The 22,840-nt window shown below is 32.5% G+C and overlaps 2 protein-coding genes and 1 long non-coding RNA gene across 3 annotated transcripts in view; 1 reads left to right on the forward strand and 2 right to left on the reverse strand.

Annotated features, from left to right (window-relative positions):
• The window catches only part of LOC149481737 (G protein-coupled receptor dmsr-1-like), a 42,907-nt gene that overhangs the window by 7,639 nt on the left and 12,428 nt on the right, over nt 1-22,840 (reverse strand). The window contains exons 2-6 of the mRNA XM_089705370.1: nt 16,815-17,213; nt 15,515-15,673; nt 14,782-14,918; nt 12,358-12,460; nt 570-948 (exon numbers count right to left, since the gene is read on the reverse strand). Of these exons, the coding sequence (XP_089561496.1) occupies nt 570-948; nt 12,358-12,460; nt 14,782-14,918; nt 15,515-15,673; nt 16,815-17,102 (1,066 nt within the window). The 5' untranslated portion in view covers nt 17,103-17,213. The remainder of the gene's footprint in view (nt 1-569; nt 949-12,357; nt 12,461-14,781; nt 14,919-15,514; nt 15,674-16,814; nt 17,214-22,840) is intronic.
• On the reverse strand, nt 2,409-4,318 carry LOC149481738 (uncharacterized). Its single transcript, XR_016316824.1, has 3 exons — nt 3,742-4,318; nt 3,554-3,615; nt 2,409-3,479 (listed from the first exon to the last, which is right to left on the reverse strand). It is a non-coding gene; the product is annotated as an uncharacterized LOC149481738 (long non-coding RNA).
• On the forward strand, nt 5,372-6,964 carry LOC149481739 (uncharacterized). Its single transcript, XM_089705282.1, has one exon. It carries the CDS (start codon nt 5,486-5,488, stop codon nt 6,962-6,964), a length of 1,479 nt encoding a protein of 492 aa, XP_089561408.1. The 5' UTR covers nt 5,372-5,485.

The following is a 22,840-nucleotide window of genomic DNA, read 5'->3' on the forward strand; positions in this document are numbered from 1 at the left end:
AATTTCTAAACAACTTCGCCATTTCCAACGAAATCTGAATATTTTTTCACTGTATCATATAACCATGGCCATTATCCATTGCAACTGCATAATATATCAACATAAACATACATGATCAATACAGAATGCACAGATTCATCAAACAACGGCGATGCAATCAAATATTTCGTCGCCATTAATTATACTATAGAGAAGGCTCGACTGCAACATGACAGTGACATATTGCCTCGTATTACTTACGAAGAAATGAAACATAAGCCCTCTCATTCAGTAATGCACGATGCTCTGGCTTGGATCATGGACGTGACTTTAATGTTATGAGACATTTCTTAATGCAAACAATAATCTGTCTGTATATCTTTCATCATTTATCGTGATTTGATGATCAAAATAAATATAAATTTACTTTTCTTTCTGCATAAATAATCTACAGATTTATTTAAATGTACCTTTTTACTAGTCAAATTGTAGACTCTTATTAGATTTGAACTTTGGAAGTTCAAGTCTAATTACAGCACTGACATTATTCTTTACGATACTATTTTCTGAATCTATTATTCATAGCTTACCTAAAATCCCCTGTGGAAATTCAGTTAAAAGAAATAGCAGTAACACGGCAACAAGCATTCTAGTCGTTCTGTCCGTGCGTCGCTCAGCCTTCGAGCGTTTCGTGGATTTCCTTGTAAAAACATTTCCGTTGCCATTGACTACCGTGGCGGCTGGGCACGCGTTATATCCTTTGAGAGCTTTCTTTCTATTATTAGCTCTGTACAACACGCGAATAAGCCACGCACTAATCACTGTCAAGATGACGCAGGGGAGGAGCTTTATCACCACTGCGTGAACCCAAAAGTTGATCTGATATAAACGGCCATCGTAATTGGAGTCTACGAAGAACACTTTGGACGGCCGATGGTCGATCGCGTAGTCCTGGTGGATGGTAAACACCTGTAAGGAAATTGTAGCTATTTAGTTAAAAGTTAACAATGTTATCAATAATTATGTTCTAAGGGTAAGTATTTGCACAGTTGTATTAGGTGTAAGAAAATAAGTCTATCAATATGTTTTATGGCATGTACAAATAATTTCTTACAAATATTATCAGGAATATCGAGGACTTTTCAAGGAATTTTTTGATTTCGTATTATTAGCTTCTACACTTTGTATTTAAGAACCCATATACGAAAACCTTTTCTCTAGGTATATTTTTACTCAATAAAGGAATGTTTGTCAATTTGTTTATTATAGAAAATGGAGATATTTTATTTCAATCGCCTACGAAACCTCTTTATTTCTATAAATAATCAGATTGTTATCCTTAAAAATAAATGTGTTTGGATTTGTTATTGATTTCAGTACCTTAAAGTTAAACGTGTAGATTTTAACTTTAAAGTTCCTTAATGTAATTACGTGAACATATAGCTAGCTATTAATAAAGGCTGAACTTCGCGAGTAATTAATTATTTCCCGCAAATTAATGGAAAACCAGCTGTTAATTTAACCGATATAAGAGTGTTTGGACTGTGGCCACAAGGCAATCGATTCATTTTAGGTGCGAGAGCTTAGCCTTGGCCGATAAACCAACTTCCAATAATTGTTTTGTGCCACACCACCTTTTTATATCTCCACTAATCGTCTTATTCAATCAGGAGAAACTTTCCATTCTAAGGATAAGAGAATCGCCAAATTAAACGGAATACCAGAAACAATATTATGATTTCTAAATACCAGTAAAAAATTTTAATAACTAGATAATTAATACTCTATTGAAACCGTTTTTCATGATTTATTCGATCTTATACAACTCGAAGGTAAAATTGTTTCAGCAAAATTTTAAGCGCGATGTTTTAATTAGGTATATTATGTACCCCGACCTTCGATCCCTGTTAAATCGGTTATTTAAAATAACAATTACATCACAATATATTAAACATGAAGCACGTGGTATCAAGAATATGAAATCATTTTATAATATGTTTTTTTTAAGGGTATCATTTAAGCTATCACCAATTTAATTAGTTTTGTGTTTCTTAAGACGATACACAAAAAAAAATCTACTGCTTGGCGGGCGGAGTCTAATAGCTCGCTATCGCGAACGCGAGATGCGCGAAGTCATTCTTGCAAACTCGCCGCGCTGCCGCTGGCCGACTCGGGACAAACATGTATGGAGTCGTCATACAATTACATATAATATTCTTATACCTACATATATATTTAATTGTTGATTTATTGGTTTTATTTTCTTGCTTATAAACAAATAATCTTCTTTTTAACAACTACTTAGACATTATTAATAATTATTATTATTTCGTAATGTTTACTTTATTACAAAATAATACAGGTTATAAATAATCTTTAAAATAACAAAAAATATTGTTACTCTGAAAAAATGAAATGGTACGTGGACTACTGAATGGATTTAGATAGAATTTGATGCTGACGTAGATATTACGTCATGCCCAGAAATGAAAGGTAATATTTCTGAAAGAAGTTATAAACCCTAATTCTTCTCAGTCAAAGTCAAGAGTGGAAGATATCACTAATACAGTAAAACTGATGCGAAACTTTGGATGTTAATTTGTATATTTTTTTGTTAGTTGTTACTTAATCACGTCAAGACTACATTACCAATTTTGATAAAATATAGCTAATTGCCTGGATTTACACAAAGGATACTTTTTATCCGAACTGAACACTTCTGTGGGATAAGACAGGATTCACGATATAATCTAATTCCAAGCGGGCAAAGCCGCGGTCGGAATGATATTTTTTTAAATAAAAAAATTGTTTAAAAAAAACACAAAATATATTGACGCATGTATTTATTTTTTGCACTCTATTATAATTGTAATTATTCATTACAAATAATCAAAATAAAATAGCCAGAACAAAGTCAGGCCCTGGTAGGGTAGGTAGGCAGGTACAGCAATGTGAGACGAACACTGGCTTATTTATACCAATAATAATGTATTATAAACATTAAATTAAGTTTACTTTCTAACAACAAAAATACATAATATTAGCTAATGTGAAAGCGAATCAACCAATCATCACACAAAAATGAAATGTGCACACAAATATTCATCCAAATCGGTTCATGTCATTAGGAGGAGTGACTGCAGCGCCATCTTCCGGGCCCAATTGTGTTTCCAGATCACCCAGGAACTCAATTTAATATAATTACACAAAATTTTTCGAAATGAAAACTCACATTACTATGTAAATATGAATATAAACCTGTTTTATTACTAAGCAATTTCCCGCACAGGTGTAGTAAGTATAAATGAAATAAATATCAACATCAAATTCTTTATACAACATACTTATCTACCACCTTCTAAGAAATGTAATTCTTGAAATTATTTCGTATTTTTTTAAATATAATACTACTCCAATGAGCTCCTGTTCCATATTATGTCCGCCATACTTCCACTAAGTTCACCATGATTTTTTATTTCTTTGCACTTTGTTGCTTTTTGCTAAAAATGGAATCATGCGATAAAACCAGTAGAGCTTTGATAACATACATTTTTGACTGAATAAAGGTACTTACGAAGGAGTGGATTCACATTGTGAACAATCAGTGGGTTTATTTTCCTTCTGGATTCCGGATTTCTGAAAAGATTATTTATGCTATAAATGAAAAAATCTTACACATTCGTTATGTACTTAAAACAGGGGTACATATCAAACATCGTCTATAATACAATTATCATCAAATTTAAAATAAAACCAACTTACTTCATTAATTTGTTCCAATTGTAAGCATTCTTTTTCCTCCAACCTTTATGTTTCTTCTTCTTATTTTCTTTATTGTCCCCATTTGTCTTATCGTGTTGTCACCCTTTTTTACGATTGCGCGAGCGACACAAGTTCCCCGTGTGACAGCCGTAGCGGGAATGACTCGTGCAGCGATCGGGGTAGGAAGGTACAGGGCGGCTCTCGCTATATTGGCTGGTCGCGCGCTAATTTCAAGTATTTCTTGTTTATTTCAAAACCATCGCTTATTTCAAAATTCTAACACGGTAGACGTATAGGTTGTATATTTTATAGTTAATATCCAAAAAGTCGTAACTTTACGTTTGTTATTTTGAAGATGCCAGAGATTAAAAAAAAATAACAATGATAACTTTGTATTTTTTTTTCTATCGAGAAAATATCATGGAATCATGTTTCTAAAACGGTAGACGTATTGTGTTACTATTGAACTTTCTTGTCAAGAATTTTCATCACGACAACTTTAATAATATAAAAATTAGGAAGGTTTGAAAAGGGCCGTAAATGTTAGAAAAATTAATTCATCACCTTAAATAATAGGGTTTGTCCTCAAAATAGTAGATCTGTCACCAAAATGTAGTCACCAAACAATGCAAAATCAGTTCCACAATAATTCACCTAAAATCCTGAGATATAAGGTCTAGTACCAAATAAATGTTTGTGTATGTAATATGTATTATAATAGGTGTGTCCTAATAAGTTAAGTTAAGATATTAAGCAAACTAATTTAAAGAGATCACCAATAAATCATACCTAAGTATTATGTTACTAGAAAATTGCATTAAGTTCAAATAAAAAATTAGGGTTATCATCATCGTTTCAACCAAAAGATTTTGCTACTTAACTTGACTCCCAAGGTTCTAAATTTCCACTGGTAGTATAAATTATATTTAAATAAAATTTTTAGCAGAGTAGTAAAAAATAAACAATATTTATTGTTTAAAATAATTACCACTGAATAATCAGCTCTGGTTTAATAGCTGGCTTATGGCTAGCATAATTGTACTAGATAAAACCCTTAATTAAAGTTAAAATAATCAATTTTTAAAGCGCGCCAATTTGTCTCCGCCCCTTTGATCATTTTTTCATTAAAATTATAAATTGATGTATTAAATTGGTAACGAATACTAATAATTTAATATCTGAACGAAATAAAATGTTACTACTGTATTGGTGACAAAATATCAAATAAAAAAGAGTCGCAGTCAGGAATCGATAATCGATTTATTTGGTGACAGATCTACCATTCTGAGCACAGAGCTTATTTAAGTAACAAAACTGTTATTATATGAACGAAGTTTATATTCATGTAATGCAATATAATTTTATTGGTTATCGATCTCTTATTTTACACATATATTAACATTAATTTGATAATTCATACCTGGGAAAATTTTTTGTTTATTTGAGAACGAAAATATTTCGTGGTGATAGATCTATTTATTAGGTGATACAACTTGATGACAAATATAAATTTTGGTGATAGAAAATATAGTTCCCTTTTTTTAATTTGTAAACTCTATCTTCAATCTCAAATGGTATATTGATGGCAAACATTGTGATACTTATGAACTGAACTTGTGATATCAGTTGCGCGCGAGCGACGGCATAAGACGCACGTCAGTTGCCCAGTTTCGTATTTCGTGAGCGTTAGCGGCGTTTTATTTTAATTCTACCCTCATGTCAATTTTTATTTTGATTTTGGATTATGGCTAGTTTCAATCGATCTATGAGTGTTGGCTCTGAAAAATCAGACGGGATGAATGAAGAGAAACAGATAGAAACGGAAGTGATAATTGACATGCCCATGGGCCCGGAAAAAAGACATAGGTCAGATAGCGAGGAAGAGATTATAGATGATGATGAGGGATTCATTGCCGTTAAAAGAAAGCCCAAAAGATTATTGCGCAGTTCGTCCGATCAAAATGATGAAACAACAAATATAAAAACAAGAGATGATGAAGCTATTGAAGGTGTTCGGGTCCGTTTATCCTCTATGGAATTATTACCTAAACAATTTGGTTTGGCAAAGCTCTTAAGCGTGGAAAATATTGGAAATATAATATCAATTAAGTATAGAAGTCCGTATAAAGTAATAATTACATTCAAAAACAAGGAAGATGCGAGCAAACTGTTGAAGTGCAAGAGATTTAATGAGAATAATTATCGGTGTCAAAATATGGATGAAGTGAATATTTCTTATGGTATTGTGAGAGATATAGATTTAGATATAGAAGAGAAGGAAATACTTGAAGAGTCCGCATGTGAATATGAGATTGTCTCAATGAGAAGGTTAAAGCGCTTAACAAGCGACGGCCAGTGGGTAGACAGTACCGTGGTCCGTCTTGGTTTTAAAAGTTCGTCCTTACCCTCGTACGTACATGTTTACGGGTGTCCGTTTAAGGTTGAACGTTACATCTTTCCTGTCACACAATGTGCAGGTTGTTGGAAATTTGGTCATCCAAAAAAGTTTTGTCCAAGTAGAAAGATTATTTGTCCAAAATGTGGCCAAAAGCACGAGAATTGTGAAACTAAAAGGTTTTGGTGCATAAATTGCAAAGGGGAACATATGGCTCTAGACAAAAATTGCCCAGTTTTTATTAAGGAAAAGCGAATTAAAAGAATTATGAGTGAAAACAACTGCACCTACAGCAAAGGCTTATCTCTTTACCTTGAAAGCAATATTCAATCGAGGCTAAACAACGACTCATCAACTTATATAGATTCACGGGAAAATAATGATGCTAAGGTTGGCACCCCTTCTTATAGAGACATACTCATCCAGGGTAAGAATAGGACTACAAGTGAAGTAATGGAAGATGAAGATGTAGAAAACAACATAGATAATGAAATGACTTCAGAAATTAGTGGCATGACATCATCTCGGAAAAAAAGAAACAAACCAAAAGGAAAAATATTTTCAGAAGACATAATAGAAAGAGAAGAAGTACTCGAGTGTAACGATGGAAGAGAACCGGTATCGGAAGGTAAAGGAAAGAGAAAAGAGAGAACATTCACAGCATTTTTGAATAAGATAAAGCAAATAATACTGTCCAGAAAGGATTTTAATGAAAAAATTTATCTGTGCATACGGTTGGTTGTCGACGAGATTACTTCTTTCTTGTGTGATATGTTTAAGGAAGGGAATTTATTACAATTATTCTTTAACAACATAAGTAATGGCTAATAGTTATAGTTTTAAGTTAAACATTCTTCAGTGGAATGCTCAGAGCCTGGAACCAAAATTGTTAAATTTTGAAGCGCTTCTTAACAGAGAGAAAGTTCATATAGCAGTTATTAGTGAGACGTGGCTTAATTCGGAATCAAATTTAAATTTATCAGGTTATAGTATTTTCCGAGAAGATAGGTCGGATGGTTATGGAGGCGTTGCAATTATTTGCCACAAGTCGCTGAAAGCTTCGAGATCTTCTATTCAACTACGTAATGCTGGAATTGAGATTGTAGGTATCAATATATTAAATTGTAAGTATTTGCAGCATATTATTTCCATATACTGTCCATCATCTGTGCGAACGTCCCAAGTAGATTGGGATGATGTCTTTTCTCTTTTCTCTAGGAAAACTTTGATACTAGGAGATTTTAATGGTCACCATAGTAACTGGTCAAATAGGACCGATCCTCGGGGTAGCCAACTTTTTGATAGCTCTCTTGAGTTTGGTTTCATTTCACTTAATAATGGTGACCCTACAAGAGTTAAGCTTGTTAATGGTAGTATCCAGGAAACTTCACCAGATATATCCTTCTGTTCTACTGATATTGCGGTAAATGCCGAATGGAATGTGACCAATGAGAACCTTGGAAGCGATCACTTAATTGTTAGGATTTGTGCTAAATATCAAGAAAGCCTAAAATTTATAGCTAAAAGAAATATAAAACTGGCTGACTGGACAGAATACTCAAACATAGCAGATAGGTTATTTTCACAAATTAGCAGAAATTTTAACCACGTTCAAGATATGTATGATCATTTCTTAAATATGATTAACGATACAGCAGACAAAAGTATTCCTTACAAAAAAAAGTGTACCAATTCTAACCGTATATTCGTACCTAAAGTATATTGGAATCAAGAACTCTCTAAAGTAATAGCTGAACGACGTCTTGCGCTTAAATTCTTCAGAAAGAATCCCACTCCACAGAATCTGTCACAACTTAACTTAAAAATATCAGAGAGTCAACGGTTAATAAGGCAAGCTAAATCTCAAAGCTTTCGTAGTTTCTGTAGCAGTATAGACGAAAATACAAGTCTCTCAGACATGTGGCGTAAAATGAGGTGGATTAAAGGTTTTAGTCAAGCGAAATCCTATGCCTCCGACAAAGCTAAAGAAGAATTATTGTCCACTTTAACACCTGATTTCGTATCTGAACCTCCACCTACTTTTAGTACATCTAGCACCAAACTTGATGACCTTTTTGCTATGCATGAGATGGTAAACTGCTTCAAAAAACAAGATACTTCTCCTGGTTTGGATGGTATTTATTATAGTATGATATATAATCTTCCAGAAAGCGGTAAACGCTTCTTACTAAATATATATAATTTAATCTATACCTCTGGCTGTGTTCCTGCTCAATGGAGAAATATAAATATATTGCCCATTCCAAAAAATAGCTCCAACGGACATTCAAAACTTCGTCCGATTGCCCTCATGTCATGTTTGTGTAAGACCTTTCATTTAATGTTATGTAGACGACTCGAATGGTATGTCGAACATCACAACATATTATCTCGTAATACAGTCGGATTTAGGAGAGGTCAATCTAGCTTGGATTGTCTAGTACGCCTTGTCTCAAGCATTCAAGTAGGCTTTACCTACAATACTCCAACACTTGCATGTTTCTTAGACATTGAAGGTGCTTATAACAATGTACTGGTTTCTAGAGTAATTAGTATTTTGGATGAACTAAAGGTGGGTATAAGGTTATGCACATATTTATGGGAGTTTTTGCGGTTAAGACACCTTCAAATCCAGTGTGATGATGAGGATAAATTTTTGATACGGTCGACAAATAAAGGAATTCCTCAAGGTGACCCTTTATCGCCTTTATTATTTAATATTGTAACTACTAGTGTTTGTCAGCATATCAATCAAGTATTTATATGTCAATACGCTGATGATTTCGTAATTTTTGAAAAGCAAAGGAAACTTGAAGTTAGTGTTTTAAACATGCAAGAAGCACTTAATAGTTTTGTTAGATTGGTGGAACAACTGGGTTTGGAATTATCTGGTACAAAGTCTAGGTACTGTGTGTTTAGTAGAGCCCGTAGAATGCAACAGGTCCAAATTTATATTAATAATTCTTTATTAAGCCCCGTTGAATGTTTTAAATACTTAGGTTTTTGGTTAGATAGATCTCTGAGGTGGGGAAAACACATAAATGAGTGTTGTGCAAAAGCTTTGAAGTTTTTGAATTGTTTCAAAGTATTAGCTGGTTCAAATTGGGGTCTACATCCCATTCACCTACGTAGGATTTATTTTGCGATTATAAGAAGCCGTTTAGATTATGGCAGCTACATATACGATAATGCAGCCAATTGTCACCTATCTAAGATTGACAGACTGCAAAACCAGGCACTGAGAATTATTGGTGGATTTATAAAGACCACTCCTATTCATGTTATGGAATGCGAGCTGAGCATTCCACCGATGAGTGTAAGAAGATTGTATTTAGCTTATAAGTTCTGTTTAAAAACACACTCTTGGAATAGCAATATTAATAATGCACTATTAAGTGAACTGTATAATCTATATGATAGAAGCTATTGGAGCCATAAAAAGAAACCATTGCTTGCAACCTGCTATAAGGATACTCGTGAAAACCCGGTCTCTACATCTGATTTACTCCATACGTTTACTCTAGACACATGGGTGTCCAATATTAATTTACAAAATAACATTTTTACTAACTTAGATTGCATAAATGGTCCAAAATCTCAATATCTTGATCAACAGATAAAACTAGATATTTTGAATGAACTTCGCAATAAATTTATCGATCACAATTTTATTTATTCTGATGGATCTAAAACTATAAATGGCCTTGGTTTTGCTTTTTGGGACCCCAATAGAAAATACTCCTATAAATATAAAATTAATAATAGTTACATTTCTATAATGTCAGCGGAATTACTTGCAGTGTCCAAGGCTTTAATTTATGCTGCTGATATAAATGCCCAAAGAATAGTTATTCTCACAGACAGTCAAAGTGCCCTTCACCATCTTAAACGTTGTGTGTCTGGTAAGGTAGGTTTCCCGATAGCATATAAAATAATAGAACAAATTAATAACTTTAATAACTCCAATGTTACTTTGGCACTGCAATGGATTCCTTCCCATATCGGTCTGAGTGGTAATGAAGAGGCTGACAGGCTAGCAAAAACGGCTATTTTAGATGGAGAAGAAATTGATTACTTACCAAATTATTCGGAAGTTCTAACAGAATTCAAATTTAAGTGTTATAATCGGTTTAAAGAGTATTTTAATGAAAGGTCAAGGCTAAAAGGCATTTGGTACAAGAGTATACAATGTGAGCCTCTTCACATACCATGGTTTTATAATAACAAGTTTAATAGACGCGAAACTGTAACCGCTTTTCGACTTCGTTCCGGACACATACCGTGCGGAAGTTTTGCTTATCTCTTGAAAAAAGTTGACTCGCCCAACTGCGAATTCTGTCATAAATATGACGATATCCAACACTTCCTCATGGAGTGTGTTCGGAACGATGTTAAAAGAAAAGACTTGTTGACAAATTTTAAAATAAACTGTATGAATGTTGGTGCATATCATAGCATTCTAGCTGCACCACACTCTGATGCAGCTAGAATGCTATTCAACTTTAAATTTAAAATATAGTTAATATAGTTCATTAAGTGTTAAATATTTGTATACAAGGTACGATGGGATTGTCATCGTCCTTTCGGACAAAAATCCCTTAATAAAAAAAGATTAAAAAAAAAAAAAAAAAAACTTGTGATATTATGAACAACATACTACGTTTCTGCAGCCACATTTTCGATAACTTATACTTTAATAATACGTCCGTAACCTTAGATATTATAACCTGATTTCATTGCTCCTGTTGGTAATATTGTTTCTGAATATATTAATTAACACAACATTCAATGCGAACGCGACAAAACTGTATTAAACAACACTATAACAGAAATTGCCAACAGTAGCGGTTTATCCGGGGCTGCCAATCCTTGTTCTTTAAATATTTTACATTTCTTGTAATATTGAATGACATATTTAACGTTTGATTTTAATAATAGTTTATCCAGCTTAAAATCTATATTATGTTGAGACATTTTTAATCATATTAAAATCTGTGGATTGATTTACATAATGTCTATGTTTCCAGCTGAGTTCTTTAAACATTCTCTCAGAGAGTTAATTTTCATTTTAACAATAGATAAAAGTTGTTTTTCATTTTTGACATACTCGTTGAAAAGATAATATTAACAAGATCGTTTTCTATGACAACATGCAGAAAACGATATTGTTAATATTTTAACCTTATTTTAACTTAATTCAAGGAAACTATGCAAACCCACACTGGGCTTAATATACAATTACAGTATTATATAAATAACATGATTGCAAGCCCTAGATTTCCTTTGTGTCCTATGGTTTGAATGGAGTATGCATACACAATCCCTGGTTCGACTTGAGCTTAATCCAATTTCTAAAGCAGAATAGTGTGTAATTGCTTGTTAACTGGGAGGAAAAGTTAGACACTAGAGAGGAAAATTAGGTTACTGTTTTAAATAAGGTTATGAGAAAATCTCCTAAGCCTATTAGTTTTATTTTTAATTCTTTTCATTCTGCACCGTATCAGCCATGTTTATTAAAAAAAAGAAGCAATAAGATTTAAATAAAGAATTGTCCATAGACTAATAAGTTCCCCGCAATAAAAATAAAGTTACAGTGGTTGGTAATATAGACAAATAATTTGCCGCCTTTGTTTAAGAAACAAAAAGAGTCTCATATTTTTTCCCTCGCATAGAATAAATTTCATAAATTACAATTATTGTTTGTCGTAACATTATTATTCCCCAGGTGCCATATATTGAAAAATAGCGCCACCATTGTAAAATATTGCTATTGTGAACTCATTGTGAAATACAATCTGCTATTGATGTATTGTGTCATTCACAGCTCATTGTTTTATTTAAAATATTTACGACTCGTAAATAATACATTCACGATTATTATTTTTTTTCACGGAAAATTTACCAACATTCCAATGCGAAGCGTTCCAACCATGAAAATTAAAAAAGTGTGTTTTGATGAGAACTACACAAAACGATTGCTAATTTTAAGCGAAAATAAACACTTTCAAGAAATGTACCTCCATTTCAAGTTCATACTCTAAACTAAATCAGTTTCTTAATAATAAAAAGAGCCATACACCTTTTATTTTATAACCGAAATAAATGAATTGTAGTTTTGATAAATTAAATTTCACAGTTATTACAGTACAATCTATTTCTCATTAAATGCTTCTACTAATTTATTTATTTTACCACAGCAAGATAAAATTAAAATTACTTACAAAATAGGAAGGAATGCAAAGCACGGGCGGCAGCAGGAAGCTGGTAGCAATGGCGATGGAACACCGCCGGTCCGTGCACAGCGACGGGCCGTGCGACGGATACCTGAAAAGCAGGATATTCATTGCATCTTTTGGAAACATTTTTTATTCATCTTCTATAAAATTGTAATCGTTAATACCACGGCTTTGTCTTTGTGCAGATTAGATTTACCATGTCCGAGATTTCTGATAAATTAATAATTGTCTGAATATGAACAGTACCTACTAGATCTACTATTTCCGTTTATTATTTCAGTATGTCAACTGCGTAAATAAAAGCTTATTATATATAATAATATATTTAAAAGCGGTAAATTGTATAAATTTATAATTTATAAGTGCAAAATTTTGTATGCTATTTTTGGATGGAATTTTGTATGCTATTTAAACGGTTGTGATTGTTTAAAGAGTAGTATTAATTAGTCCCTATTAGATATTTTTCAAAACTTTGTTAGAGCTAATTAAGGCTGTTTTCATATAGACAAAGCCGTAGACAGCAGCTTGCCAGTCCTAAATAATAATGTTCTAATTCAAAATTAATAAAGTTGCCGACTTCAATGTATAAGTTCAAACCGAGCTAGAGTATAATTTTGTGATTTAAGAGCTTTGACTCAGTTTGTATTTGAATCTGTTGTGGGCTACAACAGTTAGAGAACTTTGCTTTATTTACTGATTCAGTTAATTTAGGTCATAATATTTAGACCAGATTAAATACTTTACTATTTAGTTATAATAATGAAGTCGATTCAGTTGTTTCAAAGTTTACCTCGTAACAACCTCGTAAGGTAGAGGCAACTTTATTCATATGTATGTATAAGAGTATTATATACCTATACCTACACTGTACACTATACAGGTAATATAGTTATATAGGTTCGAGGGTGAGGCTCACTTATTATAAGTATCAGCTAATCGTTCTTACTCAGCATTTCAGCAATCGATCACTGACTTCAGTAAAAAATTACCTTTATATTTTATAACGTTATACAACTGTTACATTGGAATAAAATACATAATGAAACACAATAAAAACATTAAGGAATAGATTTATTGAAGTTACTCCCCTAGAGTGTAAAAGGAACGTGAATTCAATTTGTACAGCAATTTCATTTCCAAGTCAAACAAACCGCTAAATATTATTTAATTCTTTTGTGAGAAGGCAATTCAGACATTCTTGTGTTTTAATGAAATTCGTGTAGTTCCGTATTGAATAAGGTTTATAGAAAGTTGCCAACTATTCTTCAAATTCACGATAAAGTAATAAATGAAACATTTAATAAAGTAAATTCCTAGCTAAAAAACTATTTCAAGCAATCTGCACTCCCATTGCGGTAGCTACGTGCTTGTAATATTTAAATTAAAATCGGAACAATGCCCGGCCAGTTAAGAAACCCAGCATTTAAATTTTATTTATTTTACTTAATCAGCACACTGCACTTCTATTTCTCACAGGAATAAGAAAATATACTTTTAATAAAGAATTGTGTGCAAAAAATTAAAAGCTCTTGAGATAGGTCGATTCCTCTGAAACTAAATTAGTTAGAAAGTTCTAGTTCTACTAATTGTAGGACCTATAGTAACTTGGGTATACTATTCTATAGAAATATGAGCCTTATACCCAGTCATAAACTTCCCGTCCCGGATTCGATCCTCAGTGGAGTCTATTACAAGAGATTGCCTCGGTCTAATAAGCCATAGAATACTGATTATATAATTTCCTAATAATTTAATTGATCGAAGAAAATAATTCTCATATTTGGTGATGATATGCTATATTAGATGAATCTATAACACATTAAGACTAGTCTTTATTCCATACATTGACAAATCGGTTACTTTGCGATATCGAAGTGCCTGCATCCTGCGTATCTCACTCAATACCAAATACAATATGGTATATCATGGTTGTGAGTAATAAACCTTTATTGACTCCGACACACAACCCGGGTCCCACGGATCCTCTTTAAATAGATAACCTTTTTATATCAAGGAACATAAATATTTGATAAGCCACTGCCAAATTACGGACTGTAAAAAGTTTCTTTGTGAACTGCTGGCAATTTAGCATACCATTTATTTCCAGGATTGTAGCGCACTTACAATCTATATGCGTCATTATTTAATGGGTGATAAGTGAAGTACCATAAATACTCGTTGTGAGAAATTGAACAAATATGTTTTGTACCATAACTTGCACAAAAATGTATATTTTATCATAAAACGTAATCACGTAGGTACTCAAAGTAACTATTATACTAGTACTTATATTAATACATACGAAACGAAAGAAAGCACAACGAAAATAGAGCTCTTAGATCTTCAAGATTCGAATTTAAACAAATAAAATTCAAAAATAAGTTCTAAGCTAAGTTCAAAGAAACTCACTTGATTGCTATGTACCGCCAAATCGCCAGGGACAGTGTTAGGAGAATGGACGCAGTATGCAGTATTTGAGTGAAATGCATGTGAAACAACATGTATACAGCCCAAGAGTATGGTCTCTCTTCTTGTCCAGGGAAAAGCTGTAGCAAAAGATAATCAAAGTTATGTCTTATTTATATGTATGTGCTCGTAGTATGTGTTGCCTTGTGAGTTGGGCTTTGATCTTATTTCTGAGTTTATAGGTTACCAGAAATCTGTGAGAACCAGGCATGAAACTTGGAACTAATAGAAAAAAAAGCAAGTTCAAATGCTATAGAGTCTATAAACTACTTAACTACTAAGTACTACTACAAAAAATGAAACAAGGAGCTTGATTAATATATTGGAACTGAAATAGCACGTGTATATTATTTTCAATGATTCTTATCATTGAAAATTGGTTTAAAAGTTAAATCATGCTAATAAATGTTTACTTTTTGGTGAAAGCAGAGCAATACTCGTATAAAGCTGATCCCACACCAATGACACAATACAGTGATTTCATATATTCATATTCTATAAACCTTTCGTATAAACGATTAATATTTTGATGCAGCTTTCTGTATCAATTGAAATCTATTAAATATGAATTACTGCAGTTATACATACAACATAAATAGACAATATTGAAAACAGGTCTGATATCTGTTTATAATATTTTCTGTTTTAAAAATCTTTATATCATAGAACATCTTACCAAATATCGGTATATAGCAAAAGGTACGTATTCCAACATAACGAACACATCAGCCACGGCCAGCCACTTCAAGAGGCGGTTAATCGGGGCACCGGCCAGGTCGCGCCGGGTCAACACCGCTACGTTCAAAGTGTTCGCTAGACTTCCGAATAGACATATCTGTATGGAAATTAACATTAATTTGATATTAAATTTTATAGCATTCAGTGCTTTATTAATATACATTTAAAAAATAATAAAATTCGAATTTCTTCAATACATTAAACCGAAACAATGGAAAGAAGTCGATTATTCTGCCGAGATCACAGTTGGCCGAGAGGTCAGTATGGCGAAAGACGCGGGTTTGAATCCCACCTCGTGATCATTTTATTTTTAATTTGACAAACAGCAAAGACGAAAGATAAGTCTCATCTCCTAGTACAAAGTAGAACCCTAATAGATTTTGGTTACGGGGACACCGGTAAAAGTCTTGCTAATGAAAAATAATTTGCTATCAACAGCGAACTAAATAGAATTAACACAGCCACATTACACGAAAGAATAACAAAGTCATTTAAAAAGAAACTTACTTAAATTTTAGTTCAATATAGCATACTGCATTTCTAATAATATTGCTCTATTCACCGGTTTGGATCTACCTGCTGAAGTAACGTTTCCAGTTTATCGAGTCAGCACAATCTGATTTTATAATTCTCCGCTGAGAATAAAACCTCAGTGTATTACTTCGTCTATTGGATAAATCGATCAAACGAGTGACTTAGGACTTACGATATCAGAGGATAGAAAAAATGTTTTAAGCGATAAATATTTTCTTTAGTATAATTTATAATATTGATGTTGTAAATTAATTATTATTTTAATTAAAGTTGAAATTCTTCAATATATTAATTAAAAACCCGATGAATAATAACGTGATTGCATGTAACTTGCAGAGAGTTGAGTGACCAATTTGCATTCCAATTTGCGATAAATTTACTGAGTTAAAAGCTTAACATACGGATTTCGCGTACTATACCAGCGACTATAATCATTAATTTACACTGGAAAACTTTTAATTTATATTAGGTATAATATGGACTTGTTCTTATCTTAGAAGCACTAATGAATATGGCGCATATAAACAGAAGCCAGTGTTAGTTCTCAGACCGCTAGTCCGAATTGGAGCTGTTTTCTATCCAGCTTTCGTTCAACAAAGACGCTCATTTAAATATTCAGATAAAGCTGTCTTCGTCCGCTTCAATGGCGGCGCTTATTTACATTAACTAAACTAAGTGAAATTAGCTACATCGTAATTACTCACCAACAAGCTGACGTATCCATGTATATTATTGTACGCGAGAATTAAATCCCTGAATTCCCCCGAGCAATAGTCGGATCGATCGCATTCTTTCACCACAGATATGTTGTATTTGTTTCTTAGACTTTCTAGAACTCTCAGGATTTCCCCGATGTTATTGCTTTGGTTTGTGCCTCTAAATTTAAGAAGTGAAATCAGTCTTGTGTCTTCTAAAGTGCCGTATGTGTCATTTCCACCAGTATAGCTCAGATTGCCAAACTTATGCCGAGTATCATCATCGGCTAGCATCATTGAATCCTTTGTGATTCACTTGACATAGGTAAACATTCAATTAATATGTTATGTAGTCCACTCTACATTTAATTGGACTGAACCCGACTTCATTCTGCGTATTTTAGTTTTCTGGAACAAAAAACTTGCTATAAATAAAACGTAGCCTTCATAATATGTATGTAGGTAGGTGGATTTTTTTTGCACAAGTAAATATATTTATAAATTTTATAAATCAAACACTAGAATAAAGGCAATAAAACAAGGTTATAAAGTTTGTTTTCCAACTTTAATAGAAACCAATTACGAAATTTGTTCACGTTATGAAAATATTGACGTTTATTAAATTATAATAATCTGTTATGAGAGACAACAAGAAAACTGGAAATTAATTATTATCCACTTATAAAAAGGCAGAAATTAACAAGAAGCAAGTTTTTGTCAATATAAAATTAAAGAAATGTTAAAAAAATGTGTAATCTCCTCCTAAATATAACGAATTAAACTTAATAGAACTGAGAACGTTTCAAAAGCTAAACTATATTACACTTTCGAGGTAGTTCATGAAATTTTCTCACGAGGTCAAAGTAAAACTATTTCTTTTTCATTTAAAATGAATTAAATTTACATTTTTTGTTAAAACTTTCTACGAAATATATAAGTTCGCATAATATTATATACCTACTCGACATTATGAGAATGTTATTATAAAATTAATGCGACGTTGTATCGGATTATTTCGTTTCTATCAATGGAATAAAAAAATGAATATTCACTTATAATACCACAAGAGCTTCAAAATTATCGTATTTTCCGATAGGTTCGTTGCAAACAAATGAAGGAGTCAAGTTTTTAGTCAAGGTTAAAAAATCACGAGCGCGAAGCGCGAGTGATTTTTCCTGAAAAACTTGACGACTTTATTTGTTTGCAGGGAACCTTGAGGGAAATGCCAGATAATTTTGAAGCTCGTGTGGTATTCGGGAGATTATTTTTCCGTCCCAAATGTCGGCCAATAATTTCACAATTGAATTGAACCTGTCAGTTTGACGTCAACGACCAGAGAAAATTTTCAAAAAATTATCAGTATAATACCATGTAGGTTGTACCACGTGACGTCGAATGGTGCAATTGTATTGGTCGATATTTGGGTCGGAAAAATAATCACTTATAATACCACAAGAGCTTCAAAATTATCCGGTATTTTCCGATAGGTTCGTTGCAAACAAATGAAGGAGTCAAGTTTTTAGTCAAGGTTAAAAAATCACGAGCGCGAAGCGCGAGTGATTTTTCCTGAAAAACTTGACGACTTTATTTGTTTGCAGGGAACCTTGAGGGAAATGCCAGATAATTTTGAAGCTCGTGTGGTATTCGGGAGATTATTTTTCCGTCCCAAATGTCGGCCAATAATTTCACAATTGAATTGAACCTGTCAGTTTGACGTCAACGACCAGAGAAAATTTTCAAAAAATTATCAGTATAATACCATGTAGGTTGTAACTTGTACCACGTGACGTCGAATGGTGCAATTGTATTGGTCGATATTTGGGTCGGAAAAATAATCACTTATAATACCACAAGAGCTTCAAAATTATCCGGTATTTTCCGATAGGTTCGTTGCAAACAAATGAAGGAGTCAAGTTTTTAGTCAAGGTTAAAAAATCACGAGCGCGAAGCGCGAGTGATTTTTCCTGAAAAACTTGACGACTTTATTTGTTTGCAGGGAACCTTGAGGGAAATGCCAGATAATTTTGAAGCTCGTGTGGTATTCGGGAGATTATTTTTCCGTCCCAAATGTCGGCCAATAATTTCACAATTGAATTGAACCTGTCAGTTTGACGTCAACGACCAGAGAAAATTTTCAAAAAATTATCAGTATAATACCATGTAGGTTGTAACTTGTACCACGTGACGTCGAATGGTGCAATTCTATTGGTCGATATTTGGGTCGGAAAAATAATCTGTAGAATTCATAATAAGACACCAAAATAACGAAATTCATAATAAGCTCCAAAAATATATTTTTTTATTTTAATAAAACATTATGTATATTGTGAGGAAAGATATTTTTTTTATTTAAATTGTAATTGCTGAAAATAAAAATCATATCTATAGATTTCTTTAAACACATTGCGGGAGATTGTACGCTCCATAACAAAACTCATCAAAGTATTTAACTTGTTATCGCCCGAACGGGACTTGGTCACGAAAATCTGCCAGTTTGCGAATTTGGCATAGTTAAACCTTGTTCAAATTGGAATATAAAAGTTTTCAATAATTGGCATCTCTCAAATAATGCTAATGAGCTACGCGATTATTCTAAATAATTTTAGATTAATACCAGACATATAATAATAAATATAAGAAGAAATATAAGAATAAATATTGATAATTATTAATCAAAGAAACAAGACACTCACATTTATAGCAATAACATCAATTTAATCATGGTGGATATATTTCAGTCCCTGGGCGACCGCTAATAATAAATAAACGGTAACATTAGATTCGTATCGAACGTTATTCATTAAAGCCACGGTGACAATTCTTCACAATATCCCTCGTAAATCTAGGTCACCACACCCACCGATATCCCCAAGGAATAAATTAGATAAGAAAGGATTTCGTATGTCTTTTGTTCTCAGAGGTACATTGCAAAAATATAATTCATGCAACATACTCTGCAGATTTTGTTAACTTTTCTGTTGCTATATTGTACATAAAACAAATATATTTTTATTACTTTATAATATTATGTGTTGTTGAATAATAGTTATTTGGAATCCATGTATATTTAAAACACGAACATAATTCGTACGTTTTCACGACTCAACAATTGGAATTTTTGATATAAAGACCGCGATTTATACCGTGAAAATCCGGAAAATTCTACAGGAAAATTCGCACGATTGGAACTGCGGGCTGCACACTCGTAATGTTAACATAGCGTCGTACCTAAGCATTTAATGTTTTATATTATGTATAGGATTAAAGAGTTGTCGTAAATAATATAATAGACACCAAACACCCGAAAAAACCGTATTAATAATACATAATGAAATAATTAAATAAGCAATATTTTTTGTTTTATAAATCTGTTATTAAGGCAAAACAAACAACATTTCTTAGAATTTTTATATTTTTATTGCTTCTTAGTGAGTACTAAGAAACAATAAAAATATTCCGCCCACAGAATAAAATCAATACTTTCAGAATTGCCAAAACTAGAGCTATTTTTGTTTATTTCAGTCTATTTATTTGACCTTAATTGTGAGACTTGTAAGTGCTACTATTTTCATAGACAGATCACGTATACTTGGGAAAAAAACGCTGGCCTGATAAAACTTACATTTCATACTACGGAACTAAGCATGCATCGTTTATAATGCGGCTTTATTTTGGTTTATATCATCAAGCTGACATGAAGATTGTTTATATCATTTTAAATTCATACAAAATAAAACATTTTTCATCACGAGAAAGAAAAACGAGCTAATACATCACACAGTTAAGCACTAAGTATGATTTATATGCGTGTAATGAAGGTGGGAATTTACCGGTTTTGAAACTGAATCGAGTTTAATATATTATGTAGTTCTCTATTTACGCTGTGCTTGGCAGTTTGGCTTGATCTCATGTGGGAGACAGATAACTGATGCAAGACCGTGCATTAATGGAGAGATTTAGATAGACTGCATAACTATATGCTAAACATATATGCTAAAAACGTATTTTTTAAACAAATACTTTTAATTTCTAGAGGTATTTTTTAAAAGAACCAAAGTATTATTTTCTTTAGCACAAAATATTAACGCTTTTACGATAAATTTATTAGTCCACAAACAAAGACAGTTATTGCCTTACATATCTTAAGATGTTAAATTAATTTGAAATTATAATATACATATTTTCTGCTCAGCGAAAGTAATTTTTCCGATACATCGCTGCTAAAAGTAAAATGATGTCGCATCTTCTAAGTTCTTACGAACTTGAAGAAATATGTAGACATTGTTACTAAGAGGTTTTCAGCTAAAAATCAGATTAAAATACAAAATTAATTTTCGCGGGCATAAACGAGAAAACTTTCGAGAAATTCCTCTTTATTAAAGCTCTGGAACACGTCACGCTTAAGCGACAATATTTCTTTCATGAATAAAAATACTAAACTCTTCTATAATTTTACACAATGTCTGGATTATGGATAATCCATCAAATTAAAAACTTCCGCACTTAAAATAAAATCTGTTTATTTTTCTATCCATTTCTGAAGGTTTTATTGGTTAATGTACCACTACCCGCTTTTCCTTTAAATTCTTTTTCACAAATCATAGCAATGTGATGTGATTTTCAATCTGTTTGAATAAAGTTTCAAGTACAATTTGAAATAGAAAATATAACTCAAGTTCTCATAGTGTTTCATTGCTAGTGCAACATTTTTAAATTGAAATGCTTTATATGTCTTCCTGGGAAAGAAAGGGAATCCTAACTTCAAGGGACAATAGATTTTGATAAACAATGAAACGATTTTCTGTTATTGAAAGTGAATTAATTGATTTCATTTCTTTTTTTTTTCGAAATGAACTTTAAACAATGCCAATTGCCAGTGATATAAAATTAGAATTGCTGAGGGATTGATATAAAGATTTCAAGAAAATAGTTTGAATTATTGAATACACTTTTTTTTTATTTAATTAAATATTAATTCGTGATGTTCGTTATTATTTCGTGTTCAATTCGATTTGCGTCGCTTAAATTTTGTGAAAAAAATGTGCAAAAAACGTTAAACTTTCGTTATAATCTACTGAATCGATACATAATGGCTGTGGAAACTTCATATGTGGCTTGGCCGTTCGTTACTACAAGAACTATTGTATAACACAAAAGTAATGAACAGTGAATTCATTTTTCACCTTATGCCGATGTGAATGTAGCGAAATGGCCAAGCCACATATTTTGACTAAGGTGTAGTTTGTGAAGTTAGGCCTTGTAGAGTTAGGGCGTGTAGTGTTAGAAGCTTGGCTCTACATGAGATCTGATAACTTTTTGACAGTGCGAGTAATAAGGGCTCGTCTTGGCAACATTTTACATGAAAATGTTTTTGGTTCAATTGAAATGGAACTTATGTATAGATAAATAGGATTCTGAAAAATGTCCCACACTATAAATAAATGAAGTTTTTTTACGTTCTAAGAAACAATATCGCTAATTCCAAGGTGTTCCCAATTTCAAGGTGTTGAATATTGTAAATATTGTTATTGTTAATTTTCATGCATTTTCAACTCAAATATAACGGGATTTTTATCTATCCCGCCTCCAAAAGCGGTATGACGGGCCATTTAGTGGAGTTTAGCCGGTTCGCAGCCGATCTGGGCAATGGATATGATGATATATAAAAGTTCAACCCAGGGTATATATATTATTATATTATCTGTGGCCCAGGCGAAACCTGGCGGGATGGATGTTAGTGAACTTAGCAGATCATTTTTAGCAGATCAAAAAAAAATGTGAGTTCTTATCGCGTGCAGTTGAGTTCTACAGTTCCTGATACTTTTTAGAAATAGTTCTGGCGTTTTTACCTTAAAAAACGACATTTGAAAAAATGATCTGCCAACTTCCCGTAGCAGATCATTTTTAGCAGATCAAAAAAAAATGTGAGTTCTTATCGCGTGCAGTTGAGTTCTACAGTTCCTGATACTTTTTAGAAATAGTTCTGGCGTTTTTACCTTAACAAACGACATTTGAAAAAAACCCGACCTGGACCC

This window comes from Colias philodice, chromosome 16, assembly GCF_061535455.1.
Source record: "Colias philodice isolate Cphi_HAF_F1 chromosome 16, ilColPhil1 Martin Lab GWU primary, whole genome shotgun sequence".
Taxonomy (NCBI): domain Eukaryota; kingdom Metazoa; phylum Arthropoda; class Insecta; order Lepidoptera; family Pieridae; genus Colias; species Colias philodice.